Raw genomic sequence first — 18,995 nt, forward strand, 5'->3', positions numbered from 1 at the left:
TTCTCCTCCTTCCCGTGTTCCCGTGTTCCGGTGTTCCCGGTTCCCGTTTCTCGTACATCTACTCTCGTTTCGAGATATCGAACGACTTCTCCCGGGTTTCCCGGTGGAGCTGGTTGCTCCTGGCTAGGCTGCAGCAGCCACGGTTCACTGACCCGGTCTTGCCTGTCCTACCGCAACCCGGGGCCAACGAAGCCGGATATTATTACAGGCCAGCCTCGCACAATGAGCTAACGCGGCCTCATTCACGTCCCCCACTTCTGCCCCCAGAGCAGCTCCTTTTAAAAGATCCGGCAGCGCGAGATTCCGAATTTTTTTTCTGCCGAAAATTAAATTGCAGAAATGAAACATCGACGAGACGTAAAAGTTCCGAAAGTGCGAAAATGAGAAAAAAAAAAAAAACAGCACAATTGGTTACGTATCTTCAGAGAAAACTACCTACAGATAATCGTCGTGCTGAAAAATAATTCTTTATTATGAGCGCGCGATAAGATCCAAAACCATGAAATTTTTTTACTTCTCATTTTTTTTTCGAGAAAAATATCCGTACATTCAAAAAGAGTGACTTTGTATGTAAAATATTTTACGTTAGGATCAGTCACATGGAATATTTTGTTTTATTCCTATTCTCAATGGAAAATGGCTTTTTTGAAGCTTGAACGAAGTGAGCATTTGTTCTTTTCTCATTTACAACCAGTTTTCAGCTTGCAATTTAAAGGTCGTGTCCATATGGTCATATATACAGGTAGAACAGGCAGCGAGATACGCTGTTTTCAAATACCCGTAAGTCTTGTGGACACCGAAACCGAGGGGTTTGAAAATCTGCATCTTTTACGGGAAAAGGTTTTGCACAGACCTGCATATCATGAATATTGAGATTCATGGTTATTTATTGGAACAGAAAATATGCAATATATCTGCATTGCAAATTATTATACCCTCGAGGAGCTTGTACATCAAACTTGCTATAAACTATAATGCGGTGTAACAAGAATTCCGCTTGCAAAGACTGACAATTTGGAATCAAAATTACAAATATTAAAAATCGTGACAGCAAAAAAAAGACTTCCCTATACGAAGTATGAAAAAAGAAAACCGATTGGATTTAGCAATTCGATAAATATCAACGTCGTTGAGAGAACAAAATTTAATACGAACAAAAAAAAAAAAAATAAATAAATATCGAATGTATTGTAATTTTTAACGATAAATTACAATAAATTGAACAAAGCAAAGTTTTAGAATTTCTTTTCCCGATACCGTCAGCATTCGAATTTGAAATACTCTACTCTGATATTGGAAAAACTTTGCAAGCTGACCGAGAACGTCTTTTATACGTTTTTACAACTGCAACCGATTTCCGCTGTTTCGTTTCGAACAATATTTTCTTATCTGAATATCGATATTCTTTCGATTTTCAACACAATATACACCCTTTCATTTTTTTTCTAAAAGCAATCTCCGAATCCTTGCAAAGAATTTCTCCACATAATATACGTATAACTTCCCTTGATTCCTTATGCATGAAAACGCCGCATAAAATGCTCGCGGATGCTAAGAGTTTCGCGGTGGGGTGAGGAAAAGGGTGCGAGGCGACCTTAAAGTTGGAGTCAAGAACTTTGTTGCTGGATTGTTATTCCTCCTAAGTATAACATGCCGGCATGCACACTCACATTCGCATCTCTATTCATCCATTTCCCAAGTGCGTCGCTGAATTGTACAGACACACGACGCGCCGCCCCTTGCTTCTCGAATAGAGGGTATTTTTATGTTCACCTCACCTTCACTCACACCGGCAAAAAGTGCTCAACGTCTCTTCAATTCCATGCGCAAGTAGATATGTAGTGCAGATACTGGTTACAGATTCCGTTATCGACACTTCGCCAAAACATTCTAGAAAATCGGTTTGTAACTTGGCTAATTGTGAGTGAAGTGTCGGTAACGGGATCTGTAACCAGCACCGGCACTCTGTATCTATTTGCGCAAATTCCGTTACCGACACAATTTCAGAAACATTCAGCGTATATCTTTAAATCGCAACGTGGTTTATTCAACTGTCTGGCTTTACGAATTATTATCGCATTAGAGGGGCGTAAATTTCACGGTCTTTGCAATACCAAGCATTTCTTTATCTCATTTATTCTCTTTTTCACATTTCTGATCTTGCGACCTGTGTTGTACTTATGTACATAATGTTTCATAATTCTCCCCTTTTCCGTTACTTTTTATGTATAAAATATATATGTATATGTCATACACATACACAAACACACATTCGAAGATCAACTTCTTACCAAGATTAAATTAATTTTCGCCAGCACCCGTGAGAAAAATGTATAAATGAAAAAAAGCCGCTGGGTTTCTTGGCGAAACCTGGTCGTTTTAAGGGATCATCACTCGACACGAATAGCGGTCTGTGTTTTATCAGAGTTTATGGCCCGCCGGCAAATGGACGAGTCTTGTTCATTTCAACTTCCATCATTCACCGCGTCCCGGATTATATTGTCTTCTCTTGGGACCAATGTCACCAGGATTCAATTCGTCAGATGCGAGGTTTGCGCAATTTCGGTCTCACGGTATCTCAGTATTTTCATCCTTATTTTCACCCTCAAAACGAACGTCGAACAATTTCTGAGCCAGCTGTTCGGAGAATATTTAGAGAAAACTTTAAGCTTACAGCCTCATACAAGGTGGTTCTTCGGTGATCCCGGAATCAATAGAACATCCTTTCGGAAAAGTTTATAGTTTACATTAAAGCTATTGGAATAATTCACGAAAGTAAAATTCATGAATTTTCACAACGATTTGGATAGTTCATCCTGATTTTATTAATAAATTTTTATCTACGCTTTTTCATTTGACTTCCAAATTTCCGTCATTTTGATCGTTAGAGCTTTTGTACAAGCTTTGCGCGATACCGGACAGCGCGGTTTGAGAAAATCTCGAGATCCCACCTTTCCCCCTGCCTGTATTCATCCCGAATCAGTCCGACCCAACTCTAAACTCACTCGCGTATCACCCCATTGTGTCCGATCTGTCGAGTGACTGCTTCGGGGGTGACTGCCTTTGACGTTAACAGATGGCGGCTAAGATACTCGGGCATCAGACCCGAGGACTTTGGCTTCTTCGAACGTATTCGATGCCCCGAGAAAATGTCACGGATAACAAACGAACCGAGATGAAAAGGATCGATGGAGAAAATTTTATTGCGCGTATGAATAAAAATAGAACACAGATTCCTCGCCCAAAGTTCATTCAAAGTATCATAATATATCAAACATTTTTCTATTCACAGAATATTGAAAGAAACGGTATTTTCTATATTTAGCCAGTTAGGTTCGCGGAATAAGAGAAAAATAAGAGAAAATTCATTTTATTTTACGGTATGTAATAATTTTCGTGTTTCACCTCCGTTCGAGAAGCAGAACGAAACGGGATTAAAACGTGTAGGAAGATGAGCAAAAAAAAAAAATAAATAAATAAATAAATAAACAGAAAGAGAAAAAAAAAAAAATTACGAATAAGCCAGGGAGAAATAGAAAGAAAGACAGGTGAAAATGAGTCTCGCCGTTTTATATTGCGAATGTGTTTAAACTTTCACCACAGTGGAATGGAATACTCGAGTATGAGCGTTAAATTATTCTGTAGCGTACTGCGAGAATAAGTAACATATATATATATTTACGATTATATACGTATAGCATGTACACGTGCAAATATATTATTTCTGGGCCTTAAGATAAAAATGAAAATATTACGCCTATGTAAAAAAGTTGAAGCAAAAGGAACGTGTGTAGAATAGAAAATTTTCCGTACAGATTATCCAAAGACTATCCTTGTAAAACAAACCGTGAATATAATTTTTCACCGAAACCTATTTCTTCAAGATTCGCGAGCAAGTCTTGTCAGAATATCGCAATTTTTTTTCTGCCAAACAGCGATTAACAAAAAAAAAAAAAAATATTCCAAGTATACAATTTTCTCAACGTCATTAAAAAACTGAACTTGTTTTTTTGATTTGCTTTGGTTATCTTTCCTGTTCTCAATTGTAATTTTGATATGAAGAGAAGAATTAATTGAAGTCGTGATTGTTTCAACAGCTGTCACTTTTTCGCGTGATAGAAAAAAAAACAAAAAACAAAAAACAACAACACACGTGTATTTATACAATGTACGATTATTACATACATATATTTCGCAACATGTCTGCACAAGTGATTTCGTTTGTCGGTGAATCTCTTTATTATGCAAACACCCATATATAGTTAATTTCCTGCGGTGAACCGAGGGGTTGCAGCTGTTTCACCCTTCCTCTCTATTTTTACCGGGGTTGATATTTGATATCGGAAAACTCTGACGTCAAAAGTTTATTTTCGGCACAGGTATATATATTACGTATTATTTTCAATCCTCCGCTCGTTCGTCTGCGTATATAATACTCGGATCTATTCGAGATTCTAACCAAATCAGGCTCACTTCGTCTGCATCGGCGAAACTTTTCTAATTCTCGCATGATTAGAACCCTGATCCACCGAAAATTCAAATCGTACCAGCTCGTCATCAAGTGAATTTGGGGAAATCTCAAGCACTTCGAATCAAAGGTTTTTATTCTCAATCGTAATAATAATGAAGTGCGTAACAATGCAGCGGAGATAAAAGAAAAATAAATAAATTATAAAAACAAACAAACAAAACGTCGTAAGATAAAGATTTCACAGCTTTGACCATTTTATTGAGTTTAATTCAATCGAAGAAATGTTACCTAATCACAGGAAAAATTAACGGCATGATTGCGTTATTCGAAATTTATTTCAGGAACCCCGAAAGCTTGCATTTCGACATACGATGAGCTTACGAATAACAGCTGAAGGCAATTTTGATTATTGGACTACGTTGAAAAATTTGGCAGACAATTTTTTATACGAACGAAACGAAATAGAATCAAATCAGCTTTTCAAATTTGATTCATGAAATACCGCATATTTATGAAAAGTTTGAAGTTAGAAGGGAGTCTTAAACGAATTCAAAATCTGCTTTCTATTTTATGTTAAATGAATAAAAACTCTCAAGTAATAATTTGCAAGGAAAACATCAGAGATCGGTTTCTTTTGCAGCGGTCATTTTTTTCCCAGTGCCGATCTCGTCAACAGATTAATCCCTTCTTTCAAACGGACGATGATAAGAGAAAGCGAAATGGACCGCGATAAAGCCGCTTTCTTTTTCATCAAAATTTACACGACCTATTCGAGGGAAATAAAGTGTGAAGAAGCGAGGAGAAAGAAGGTAAGCCCATAAGTATAAAGGGGGAGGAGGGCGGATGTCGAGTCTGGGCATTTTATTTCCCTCAATTTTTTTCATCGCTTAGGTTCAACAAATATTATGATGTAAAATCGGGAGCAGCCCGAGTTAAGATTTGATCGGATAATGAGAATTATAGTTGGTCTGAGCACGTTAAACTGAAAAACTGAAAAGCCTTCGATATTTAAAAAATTTTTCAATTTCTAGCTTGAGAAATTTTTCGTTAACAATTTGTTCAGTAATTTTTAATCACTACCATGGGGTAGAAACTGTAATTTTACCAACTGAAAATCTTGTTTCATTTTACAAAATTATTTCTGAGACTGAAGATTTCATTCGAAATTTATTCGAGACATTTTTTGTTCAATGTAAATGTTTATAATAGAATGAGTCCAATAAAATATATGACCGTTGATATTTCTACTGTTTTCGATTGCACCTTCAAAGAATTTAAACTGAATAATCAAAATCTGTAGTTTCAAGTTTGCGGTGTATAATTTGAAAAACTCTTCGCTTTTGTTCGATGTGTAAGTTGGCTTCAAAGGATTTTTGTGATCGTTGAGAAATTGAAATTCATCTAGCAAATCGTAGGATTGGAGAAAGCAGATCAAATTCAGAAATCGAAAGAGTGGATAAATTTTAGTTGAAATCGATTTTGCGTTCATTTTAAATTCAAAATCCACGGTACTAAAACAACAGGGAAGAAAATATACTTCCGTGGAATCAACATTTTGAAACTCACTTAATTTCCTCCCTACGAGACCGAAGCAAGTTAATTTCCTCGAAAATTACCAGAATCTTGAGTTTAATTTCGTGAAATTTGATCGCACAGTTTTAATTGTTCGTAACTTCAACTGCAAGGTTAATAATAGAACAGCCAAAAACCGTAAAAGACAATTAAATTCTGCGTAATACGGTAAAATATACTTCAAAATGAAGAAAAAAATATTTCCTCAACGAGTTTCTCTTGCTTGCCGATAAGTGAAGACACGCATTATATATTCGTTGCCAGTGCAGAATGTGAATCAAGAATTTCATAAGCCCACATGAATCGAAAGCTTTCGCACCATTTGAATGCTGACAATACACTCAACAAAATCTTGATCAATTCTACGCAATTCAGAAGAATCATTTATCTTTTCTATAATTTCATTGGATAACTTGAGGATACATGGTGAAGAGAACCATAAACGAATGATCAGGCAGAACAATGTAGCCTGATAAGATTTCCATTTTCCGTGGATTAATAACGCCATTGAAACGCGATTCGATCAATTCTACGGTTGAATGAGACAGTCGTCGTTACGATACAAATCAGCGTTAGTATTATTCAGTCGCATGCCTGTCGTACAATAAATTTTCCCGATGTGAAATATCAGGTGTACAAATTACTTTATACTTTTTTCTATCAGTGAGCAGTTAAAAACGACAGAAGGAATCGATCGGTAGTTAATCGGTGTGATTCAAAATAATTTTCAATGTCCGCGGAGTAACAAAGCGATAAATTATTTTACATAACGCGAGCATGTTTTAAACGTTTTTTCATGCCTCTTTTCCGTATATGAAAAGACTACTCTTAATACTTCAATTCTCGCTGGGATGCTCAGTGAACTATTCACTAGTCACTGAAATATTTCTAACTTCAAATTAAAATAAAACTTACTTATTTATTTATTGCAAAAATAGCGCATGTAAACAATTGGTCGAAATTCGTACTCTTCTACAAAAAAAAAAGCATTTTCTACTAATCTACCGTAAAAATCAGAATGCCAATTTTCTTACAAACTAAATGAACATAAAAAACATGTACAGAATTTTTTCAAAATTTTTCACGTTACTTTTTGTTTGTCCGCTATGATATACCCACCATATTCAATTTTGTAATTTTAAGCTCAGATTCGGAATCAGTGATCCCAAATACCAGGTGACGTAAAGTTTTATCAAAATCAAATAACTTTTTGAATTTCCATCCACCATATTGGATCCCCCGTTTTGAATTTCTGAATTTCGAGTTTAGATTCGTAATCAGCGGTCCAAAATCCCATGCCTGCAAAATTTCGGGTAGATCGTGGGCAAGGATAAATGTATGCATGAAAGGGTTAACTTCTAGGAGTTAAAAGTGTTTTTTTTTTCAGTACTTCGCGCATGCGCCGTTGCTATCAAATCTGACATTACGCGACCCTAACCTCAATTTCCTTACTTCGTGAAAAAAAGGAGGCAGCCGTCTTTTCGTCTCGCGTATTTGCAATATTCGCGTTAGGCTCACCAACGACTAAAATTGAAAATTTACGCTCGACCCGAAAATACCGAGTTTTCCTCCTTGTTACACAATTTACTATTTCACACGCTATATAAGAAACGGTTTAACGATCGAGATTGCTTAGCTGCAGGTGAGCCTGAATTTTGCAAAACAGATTACCAGCGGCTTCGAGTCTAGTGCGGCCTCTCAAGTTCTTAATTATGCAAGTCGAGGAGCTTAGTCGGCCTGATGTAGAAGGATGTGAAAATCGTCGAGGGTTAGACACTCGCTGTTGTCGGGAGAGAAGATCAATTAGCCCTTGAAGCAATCGTTACCAGACCATGTGCTAAATTGCACGAATCGATATTTACCTCGCCTTCCTTCCTCGGTACCGGAGGGTCTTCCTACCCTCTCAACTTACGAACCGCAACGTTGGCGCCACGTCTAACAACTTGCAAACGGGTTTCATCAAACGAGCCCGGTTACAGAGGAGAAAACTGCACGTTATTAGCTTCTCGGTGGAGGGAGTTAAAATATGCGGAAGGACCACAAAGGGTGGAAGACAAAAAAGTCGCAATCAAGGGGTAGAAAATTGAACGTAACGATGATTCGCGAACTTCTTATTCTTAGCGATTGGATTTTGTTAGTAAGTGAAAATCGCAGTACAACGTAAAGTCGTCAAACGTCAAGACACTTGAAAATCACTGGGTTAATGAATTTACGACGCTTATGCAACGATGCAATTTTAGAAAAGAAAAGCGACTATATAACCTTAAATCGCAGTAAAGCCGAAAATATTATCACATTTCCCAAAAACAGCAGCTTCAAATTCATTCGAAAGTTGCTATAATACTGACAATTTTCATTCGATAGTTACGTCATTGCATGCTACCTTGAACCCCATGGACAATTAAAATCAAATTACAAAATATCCCTAAATTACTATCGAATCAACGATTTAATACGTGATCATGGTCACTGAAATTTAATGGAGCTTGATTTCCTTGAATCTAAAAGTAAACGTCACACGATTATTCCACATCTTGGACCGTAATCTCGGCAAAATTTGTCAGTCAAAGACTCATCAGACTTGTGTGAGTGTGTTTTGAGATGATTGTTTTCATTCGCTTCGTTTCGTACACCGAGTGCCTGTTAGACCATGTAAAATAACGCATCACCATTCAAAAGTGATGCCGGACATAGTTACGAAAATCATTATACGAATAAGGTCTCGTGTGACATGTTTTACTTATTAAGAGACAAATTTTTTTCTGTTTTTATACTCGGTCGTGGAACGTGCAAGAACAACACCGCTCTTTCTCTCGGACCATGAAAATAGTAGAAAATGAAATGGAGAACTCGATGTCTGCCTGACCCACATCCGGTTTGACGTTGAGTAGAAAAGCCGCTCGGGTTCAAGAGGAGAAGACACATGTGCATTAAAGATAGAACAGCACATAATGCGATGTGCGCGAGTGGAAAAGCTGCGAATTACTCTTTGCACTCGATATGAAAAAGGTTTCGTTCCGGTATTGACTTGGCCAAGAAGTAAAAAAAGAAACGTGAAAGATTCCGTGTTCACGTCTCGTCGATATATCAATTGAGTTACGATTTTAGATCGTAGTTTAAAAAGCTCTCGGATTCCGAGAAGAGAAATTGGAACACGTTTCAGCGTTTGTCTGATACCTGACGATTAATTGATCGAATAAGACTTTGGATATCCAATCAGATTGGATTGGTGCTCCGAAACAAGCGGTATGGAACGTCAAAACTTGATCCCTTTCGGCATAGTTATTTTTGGCATTGTTAAAATAATACGACATGGAAGGTTATATCGTGTAATGGTTGAAAGGTTGCGTGTCTCGATGCAGTAAAGCAGATTTAGGTTGGCTACCCTTTATTCCGTTGTACAGCCCGATGTTACCGAAAGAAATCGATGGGATTCTCTTCGGTTAATTTACAAAGACGCGAATATTAGTCCATTGTCATTAATTAACGATCATGATTGTTGCGATAAGTACGCGATTGAAATTAATACGAACAATCATTTACCTCCAAGCCCCTTATTCACAATTTTTCTCAACTTGGACTGTTTCAGGAACTACGATACGACAGCAGACCAAAAGCTGGAGAGCCGAACACAAGGCTGCCAGAACACTTGGCATCATCATGGGTGCCTTTCTCCTCTGTTGGCTGCCATTTTTTCTATGGTGAGCGATAACTCGATCAATCATACAATTGTCACAGACGGAATCAGCGGAACCTCGAGCCTATCCGAAAACCAAACTACCGTACAAGGTGTATTTTGTCTGAGAGTAAAAAGGTGTGAATAAACAGCAGTCACATTTTTCGAGTGAAGAATACGAGACCGTTCGATGTACACTTGGGGACAATAAATCTGTGACGGCTGATTTTTTTTACACTAGACAGTTATGTTGGCAGCACAGGGAAACCTACAGTGCCACAGTCGGCCAAGCGCGGAACTAACTCAATCTCAATAAACGTAACATAACTCATGACCGTCGAATCTAACCTTAGAATACTTGTTGACGTGTCAAACCAACAAGTCATTATCCCTGCGGTATTCTAAGGTTAGATTATTTTATTAGAGCTAAAATTAGATTACGTGCCAATCGAACAAGTGATTATCCGCACGGTATTCCAAGGTTAGATTCGACGGTCATGGGTCATGTTACGTTTATTGAGATTGATTTGTTTTCGCGCTCAGCCGACTGTGGGCGCTGTAGGTTTCTCCGTGTTGCCAACACAACTGTCTGACGTAAAAAATCAGTCGTCTCAGCTTCATTGTCCCCAAGTGTACATATTTTCTGCGGTTATTGGATTTTCAAATTATTTTCTTCTACCCTCCGTTGACGTAATAATATTATCCAAGAATGCATATCGTAACATTTTTCGAGACCAGGGCCGTAAACGGTTTGGGAATGAATTCATTCAGCATCAAGCGGTTTCGACCGGCAAATAATCGCCGTTAATGTAACGATGCGTTGAAACGAGAGAATCCACCACGTTCAGAAGCATGAAACCTTGATTAAATCCAGTAAATTCTAGACGGACGCGTAGCTGCAGCTCATACTTATAATACCATGCGGCTTGACAAACTAATGAAACGTTCCGTCGTTGATGCGACACCGCTGGTTCGTGCAGACAGCTATAACCGTCGGTACACTCACTCACTTATTCTCGGTTCACGGTGGATTCTCGGGTCTTTGAGCCCCCGTGCGGTTGCCGTTGATTACAGTTTTCCACAAGCATTATACGTATATGACCACCCTACTGTACTCGGACGACGTTGAAAAGAGTATTTCTAAAGGATCGTCGGACTGAACTCCGGTCCGTAAAGTGAAACTGAACTGGGTTGGCATAAGAAAGAAAGAAATGTTGGTCGCGTTCCTCGGTCAAGGATTTTTTTTTATTTTGAAATTGCACGTTTTTCATACATTATACTTTGATGTACTCGACATTGATACAATGATACTTCGAGAACGATAAGGACAAATTTCTCTTCGCTTAAAACAAAATTGACGCCTTTTCGAAATCTGGTCGAAAGCCCGAAATTTTTGAAGATACGAATCCCAAAAGTTCATTTAACCAAACGCTCTCTTATCCGATAAAGTATTTTCAGAACAGTCGGCATTACGAATGAGCAAAGCACGGAATGCGGAGATAGAGAAAAATCAAAGTTCCGAAATAAAAAATTGAGAGTGGCTGATACTTTGAACAGCCGCAGAACCGAAAAAACTATTTTTCGACAATTAATTTGACGTCATCCAACTTTTTGGCATTTTAGCCATTCTGTATTTAGCGGGATTCGGGACTTTGACCTTTCGAGTCGTTATTGATAAATACGGACTCGTAGATTTTCAAAAAAAAGGCACGAGTCTGAAATTTGAAAAGTCGACGTTTTGACTATTCGGTATTTTCGCAATTCAATATTTTGTCCGCCGTAATCTATTTTTGACCGTCGTTAGTCCGACTTCCGGGATTTCGTCTCATCTACTTTCCGATCATTCGCATTTTTATACGCCACCCGTATAGAATTCAAAAAATATTAACGCAAGTTTCGGGTAGCTCGAAAGCTTTGGACGACACTGATACGTAACATCGTCGAAAAGTGTTTCGTTTTTGATTATTGTAAAAGGAAATGTACCCGTTATGAACAGTACGCCGATGTAATTTTATAAAATTCAGCAACTCAATGAATATGAAAAGAATCTCACTGTTCGAATGAAACATTTTACAATACCGAACATGTTCCATGTCTAAAAAAAAAAAAAAAAAAAAAAAAAAAAGAAGGTAATGATGATAATAATTATTAGCGGTAGGTAGAATTATCGCGTAACAACGAAGCACTCAATGCGTGATAAGCGATAAGGGAGTGACGGAGACGAGGGGAGACGGTCTCCGGCCTCAGGTAGCGTCAATATTAACGTTCACCATGGGAATTCCCGTATCAAATAGATGTACGCATTACCTCGTCTGGTTAATTTGTATTCCCGGGACGCGGGATTGTTCCAAGCACGAACCAGGCAGCCCTGCATTCGCTTTCAGCAACGAACGGGCGGAAAATATTTCCCATATGTGGGTTGCAACTCCTTGCATTAGTTTTCCCCCGATTTTGAAAGTCTATCCATAGTAGATGCAAAAATTTGAAATTCTTCGAGGTATGTCAGCTGAGAGAATATGTAAAAATTTGTGTATTTATGTTGAAAAATATGAAAGATATGGTAATTTTATGCAAACATAACCTCAAATGAGACATAATTTCTAATCAAACCTGATATCTGCATTTACAATTATAACCAATGATTGTAAATGTTGGATTAAGATACGGGTAAGACTTTAAACAATGTAATAACCTTAAAAATATTTTTTCCGTTGACTTACTTCGACGAATTTCAAATCGTTAACACACCAGAGGTTTGAAAATCTCGGGAGAGAATGTGTGGCCCGTTTTAACCAGAGATACTCTTTGGGAGGGTGGTTTTCGTAATTAATACAACCGAATATTATCCAAACGAACAAGCTCCTGAATTGTTGCTCAGAAAGAGCTTTGTGATATTAAAAAAGACGAACTGAAGCAAAATAGTATCAATTCAATGGGAAGTTGGTCGCACGTTTACAGGTTTAGTTCACCCGCTACGTGAAATTATTTCGAAAAACGCAAAAACGCGTATCTTCTATTGTCTCTTGCTCTTTCAAATTCAATTAATTGTATCCAAACACGAGCAAGAGTTTTTTAGTTATAAACAATTTGTAACTTTCAACCCCTACGATTTTTTACCATTCAACCCCATCGTAATCGGACAAAATGCATTTTTCATTATTCGCCATGAGAATTGTCCTCCAATTAGTTTCATTCAAATATCTCAACTGGAAGCATGCGAAACTGCAAAACTGCGAAATCACCACTGGGATTGCCAAACTTTTAGGGTTGATTTCACCCCTTTAAGCCGTTCCTCCGCAAACAAAAAAAAAAAAAAAATACGTGTCGCTTAGATTTTGATAAAGAATAACAAATCCTAAAATGAACGAAATCGAGCATTATTCATCTGCTATCTCCACCGAGAAAGAAAAAAAAAACCTAGTCAACGACCATGCAGTAACCGCAATTACTAATTTTTCATGGTGTTTAAACAAGACGCACATGTATTTTTTGTCTGTAGAGAAGCGCACTCGTCTATACATAAATACGAACCAGAAGCGTTACAAAAGCTTTCATTTTCCAGCCCCCTTAATTTACCTACCTCACCACCTTCAAACCTCAACAACTCAAAGTCTGCATGCCTCGCTTTTGTTCAATAAACGGTATAACAAAGATAATAAAGTGAGATAATTTGTATTCGAATATTTTATAAATTTAGACGGTATTTTTTATTTTTTTTTTTTATCTTCAATCGATCCGCCGATCTTTTACAGTGATCGCAAATTGCAATTCAAGGGCAATTGATTCCCTGCAACGCAGTTGTGCTTTGAATTTTATCTGAAACACGCGCTTCATTCGCCGTATATACATATCTGGATAACGAAAGACGCGGAACAAATAAAACTAACTAACTCATTCAGCCCGCCGTTAGGTATGTCAAACATTTGCCGTCCTCTCAATTCTTGAATGAATAAACAGTCAGTGTAAACATTTCGACGAGCAAGAACTGGATAAAATAAAAAGAAGTCGGTATTTTTCTCTGGATTTCTTTTATTTTCAAAAAATTTTTCTTTCTATTTTGCATAGTTTTCTTTTCTCTTTTCTCTTCTCATTTTCCCCTCTACAGATTGAATTGAACAGACCGAGAGAAATTTTTTATTTTGTTTGCTGTGATACGGTACTCAACTGTTTTAATTCTTTTGCCACAGATAAAAATTACTTATAAGTTCTGGATACAAAATAGAAATTGATTTCTCATCTGCAGCCACAAAAAACAAAATCCTTACGATTTACATCATATTTTTTTTTTTTATAATGTGAATAGTTCGCGAGATACAAGAAAAAATCAAATTCCGCAGTACACGGGGAGGTGGATTGATAAGAATTACCCTTAGAATTACTCCACACGCATATTAGTAATTTTATTCATCATGTCTCAACCTTCCCTTTTCTTGCATAATTTAATTTTTTCTTACATTTCGCGAACTGTTCACTTTATATTTCCGAGAAAGTTGTACATTTTTGAGTAAAAATTATTTTACTTGAGAGAAAAATGTACGATTCCGTTTAAGAAAAAAAAAACTGATCAATTCTCCGCAACATCACCAGTTATGAAAATGGACTGCGTGAAAAAAACATCTTCACGCGTCCCCCTCTGAACCGTACAACTTTTGTATTTAGAGCACATTTTCCAATTGAAAACGTAACGCGTCTTTTGAATTGGGACACCCTGTATATACCGTACACTGAGAAAAATTTCATTTGTTACGGTAACTAGAAAAATTCAGTAAATCTGGAAAACTGATTTTAATTTTGTACCTAGAACAATATTTTGTCGATGGTGGTGAAAAATGAAAATAGTTAAGGTAAATGAGCGGTAACCGGAGCTAAAAATTTCTCTCAAAGTCAGTGTATCAAGTGACAAGTTTTTCCAGCGATTGTTCGGAAAACGTTGATTTAACGAAGTGAATCGATTTTCACAGTATAATTTCAACCCTTGTTTAAAAATGTTTCAACCGTTGTTCTTGTTCTTTCTCAGGTACCTGACGACGTCGCTGTGCGGAGACGCGTGTTACTGTCCTGACGCCCTGGTCTCGGTTCTCTTCTGGATCGGTTACTTCAACAGCGCCTTGAACCCCGTAATATACGCGTATTTCAATCGGGATTTCCGCGAGGCGTTTAAGGACACGCTTAAAAGCGCGTTGCCTTGCTGCGCAAGCTGCTGGAAAACACCGTCGCAGTTTGTCTAGCGGGAAGTTCCCGGGTATTCTGCAGCTCCGATTAGAAATCGTTGGGGAGCAGATGATCTCGGCTAAACTGCGCAGTCTTCCCGTAAACACCGATTAAATTCGAAAAACACGATTTCACGTGGAAGAATCGAATCCGAATCTCGCTGGCAACGAGTTTCTATCGCTTCGTTATTACATACGTAATAACAGTGACGTACGATTGTAAAATTAATTGCGGGTGTGAAATTTCAATGCGAGTAGGCGATTGGAACATTGATTCGTCCCCTTTGCGATTACGCGATTCGAGGAAAAGGAACTGATATTTTTATTTATTTTTTTTTTCCATTCGTTCACGTAGAGGAAATTTTTATTTTTCGATGAAATAATTCAACCGATAATTATTTTACACGATTCATAGTCAACTTGTGACGATAAGAAAAATTGCGCCAGATTCTACTTGAGCAAATCACTATTAAATTATCGTCATTTCAGGATTTAAATTGAGGCAGCTTTGCCCCTTGACGATACTTTAAGATATTCCGACACTCAGGGAATGTAAAATTCTGCTGACTATATAATCATCATTTTACGGCGAGATTATAAGCTGTTGCTCAAATTGTTTTACGAGACTTTGATAAGCTCGTTTGTAAATGATTCAAATTCAAATGTCGTTTCGATGTACGTATGGTATGTTCAAAGATCGAGTCCTCGCATTCGTTCGTGAAAATATTTATCGAAGAAAGCAGAATTTTCGAACATCCGTAGCTATTTATTCCGAATGAATCTTTCGAGTTTCTGTTATTTTTTTTTTTTTTTTTTTTTTTTTACGATTTAATTTTTTTTTTTTTTTTTTTTTACGATTCAAATTTTTGCACACGGGTGATTCTAAAAAGCTGTAATTAGTTTCAAAGTCACGTTTTCTTCGTCTAAATTTCTGAAAATGAGTTCTACTTTACCTTGGTAAATTTTTCCTTAAAATTGTTTTCGAAAAATTACTTCTACTTGCAAAGAATTGCACAGCGAAGAAAAAATCGCGGAATGTTTCCGAGTTTTTGGGCCGATACGGCAGCTCCGTTTCAATTCGACCGAATTAGGTGGAAAAACGTTATTCCAGGGGGTTTAACCACCTCGAATTCCTTCGGGAATCGATCGGACGTCGAATGACGCGGACGGAAAATTCTCGTTTCAATACCCAGAGGCGATCCTGCCCCCGTAAATCAGACCCCTGACTGAATTACCGTATGTGTAACACAGCGATATACGAAATTCGGTATTTTCCCGAATCGTGTACCCGTAAGTTTTGCTCATAACGCACGACGACTGCAGGAAGCAGGAAATTGGCACGTGGCTAACTGATTTATACATCGGGACCACGTGTATACGGCAATTCATGCAATCGCATTAATTCAAGCGATTGTCTCGAATGAATTGGGATTTGTTGATTGGTCCGATACGGCAATTTTTCCAAACTGTTGTTAAAAAAAATTATAATCTCTCAAGAATTGAAACGTGCTTAGGCGTATTTTAGAAAACTCAGGAATTTATCAGACGTATAATCCAATTCAAATCGTCGCCAGAAAAACATGGAAAAAATTTATGGCAATAAGAACTGGAGGGAATATATGAGTAGAATTCACCCAAAGCTACATTCACTTAATTATTACTAAACTGCGAAGAATTCGGATTGAGAAACGGATCAGTATTATGTAAATGCAATCATTTGAAACAATCGATGACTCAACTGTTATTAATTAAGTTCGTGCCCTCTCATTTTATCTCCAGTTTTAAGGAGATATTCGTTTGATAAAAATCGACCCAACCTAACTTCGAAAGTGCGTGTATGCTTATTGAGGTGGTCCTTGATAAGGTAATTTTTGAATTTTTACCGGTTCTACGTAATTCAAAAATAATTTCCTAATTATTTCAAATTTTTATCTCAACTTTAACCCGTGCCCCAAAGGGGTGGAATTCCCAACGCAACCCTTTCAGGAGCACATCAAATCTATAGAACGAACTTAGATAAAATTTGATTCTGAATCTGAAATCAAAATCTGAAAATTCGAAGTAGCGGATCCAATATGGCGAACCAAGACCCGAAAAGTCACTTGACATTGCCATATTGGATCAAAAATTTTGAATTTTGTAATTTCGAGTTCAGATTCGTAATCAGCGACCCAAGAAACTCTCCTTTACCAAATTTCATCTAAATCCGTCAGGTATATTCGATCTGCCCCTGAAAGGGTTCAACGGAATTCATCCTTTTTGGGGCACGGGTTGGAATTAAGATAAATTCTTAAAAAATTAGGTATCATTATTTTTGAATTATGTGAAAACGATTTGGGCTAGAAACGGTAGAAATTAAAAAATAAAAATAAAAATAAATTATAGAATTTATAACTTTGTTACTGGATTGTACGTCTGATAGATCCAACTGAATGAAAAATTTCGCTACTTGCAAATGCGACTTCAGATGTAAACGCTGTGTCGAAGATGATATTGTCAAATATGTATTGCAAAAATAAGCTATACTTACGAGACAACCAAAAAACTATTTGAAGAAAGCTTCACGATAATATATGTATAGTCGCCTATGTCTTTGCTTTACACACGTGAAGAAACACGCAGAAATAAAAACGAAAATATGTACGTACCTATCTAGTTAATAAAAAAAAAAAAGAATTAGTATGCCTGTATTATATAATATAAAGTAGTCATGAAAAGTATGTTTTTTTTTTTTTTCTTTTTTGTATAGTTTTTGATTTTGCTTTTCGTTCTATTAGATTTACAACGAATATACTTGTATTAATTACCGTAAACACCTTTGTAATTATACATTATGTGCATAATTGTGATACATTGAAGATATCGATGAATATTGTACGATAAAATACCGCAGCTTTAAGAAATTAATAAGTAGGTGATAAATGATTAATTTCAACTAACGTATAGTCGTAACATCGCCTCGTATGAATTATAACGTCAGTGATGATTTTGACGTGTTGCCCCTAATTGGAAATTTAGCATAAATTCATAGAATACAAAATACGCGTAAATAATTATTGTAAATATGTTGAAATAATGAGGAAACAGGCCGGTCGAAACTGTGACTAGGGTTACTGCATAGGAAAGCGCAATTCTAAATGTGTAACATAATAATAGTAGTAATAATAATAATAATAATAATGATAATAATAATGACATCCAATATCAAGAATCATATGTTAACCGTAACACGTGACACGTGCAGCTATCATACGTATACATAGAAAGATTACATAGAAACACGTTGTATACGCCATGCATACAAACGTATGTATGGATGCACACATGAAAATATTGTGGTAACATATATATATATATATATATATTGATAATTATGTAAAAATGTAATATAGCAATAATTTGAAGATGAAAGAAGAGCAGGAGAAAAAACGATGTAAATACACCTAATATATAATATAATTGTTCACGTACATGTATACGTAATGAATCAGACGATTGATGTTTTGTATATTAGTTGTTATTCAATGAAAAGGGAAATAATAATTGTATAGTACAATACGAATTACGAAAAATACAAGTACCTATGTCATTGAACACGCCACGTAAAGTCAAAATTTTATGTATGTATATTTCAGTAATATTTCTTCGTAGACTTTAAATCTGACGATATTTTTCCTGCGTCGTTTAAACGCGTGTGCGATGAAAATCTTGCACGGGCCAAGTTCACGGTGATACAGAGAATGAAATAAAGAAGCGGGAAGTTTCGCTGTCCCGACTATTTCTAAGGCCAAACGCCGGATTGTAATGCAAATAACGGTCGTATATGTTACTTCTGGGGGAAAATGAGAAGCGGCAGGCTTCGGAAACATGAATTTATACATACGGAGTGAATTCCTAACGACCGCATTGCCCGTCGACTTCTAAGATTTAACGCGCAGGCGCGCTACGATTCAAGAGCAGCTGTTTGCCAGGGTTGCCAACCGTCTCTGACCTCGAAAAATTTTGAACAATTGTTGGCGTCGAGCAAAACTGCCAGTGCGCGACAAGTGTGAAAAATTTTGAGGTT

The 18,995-nt window shown here is 37.0% G+C and overlaps 1 protein-coding gene across 4 annotated transcripts in view; it reads left to right on the forward strand.

Moving 5' to 3' along the window:
- LOC124299901 (octopamine receptor beta-3R-like) overlaps positions 1–15,233 on the forward strand; it is an 86,474-nt gene extending 71,241 nt beyond the window's left edge. For all 4 annotated transcript variants that reach the window (XM_046753329.1, XM_046753328.1, XM_046753330.1 and 1 more), the window contains 2 exons: positions 9,633–9,744; positions 14,737–15,233. In XM_046753329.1, the coding sequence (XP_046609285.1) occupies positions 9,633–9,744; positions 14,737–14,947 (323 nt within the window). In that variant the 3' untranslated portion in view covers positions 14,948–15,233. The remainder of the gene's footprint in view (positions 1–9,632; positions 9,745–14,736) is intronic.
- The last annotated feature ends 3,762 nt before the right edge of the window (positions 15,234–18,995 follow it).

The sequence above is a fragment of the Neodiprion virginianus genome, chromosome 3 (assembly GCF_021901495.1).
Source record: "Neodiprion virginianus isolate iyNeoVirg1 chromosome 3, iyNeoVirg1.1, whole genome shotgun sequence".
Classification (NCBI taxonomy): Eukaryota; Metazoa; Arthropoda; class Insecta; order Hymenoptera; family Diprionidae; genus Neodiprion; species Neodiprion virginianus.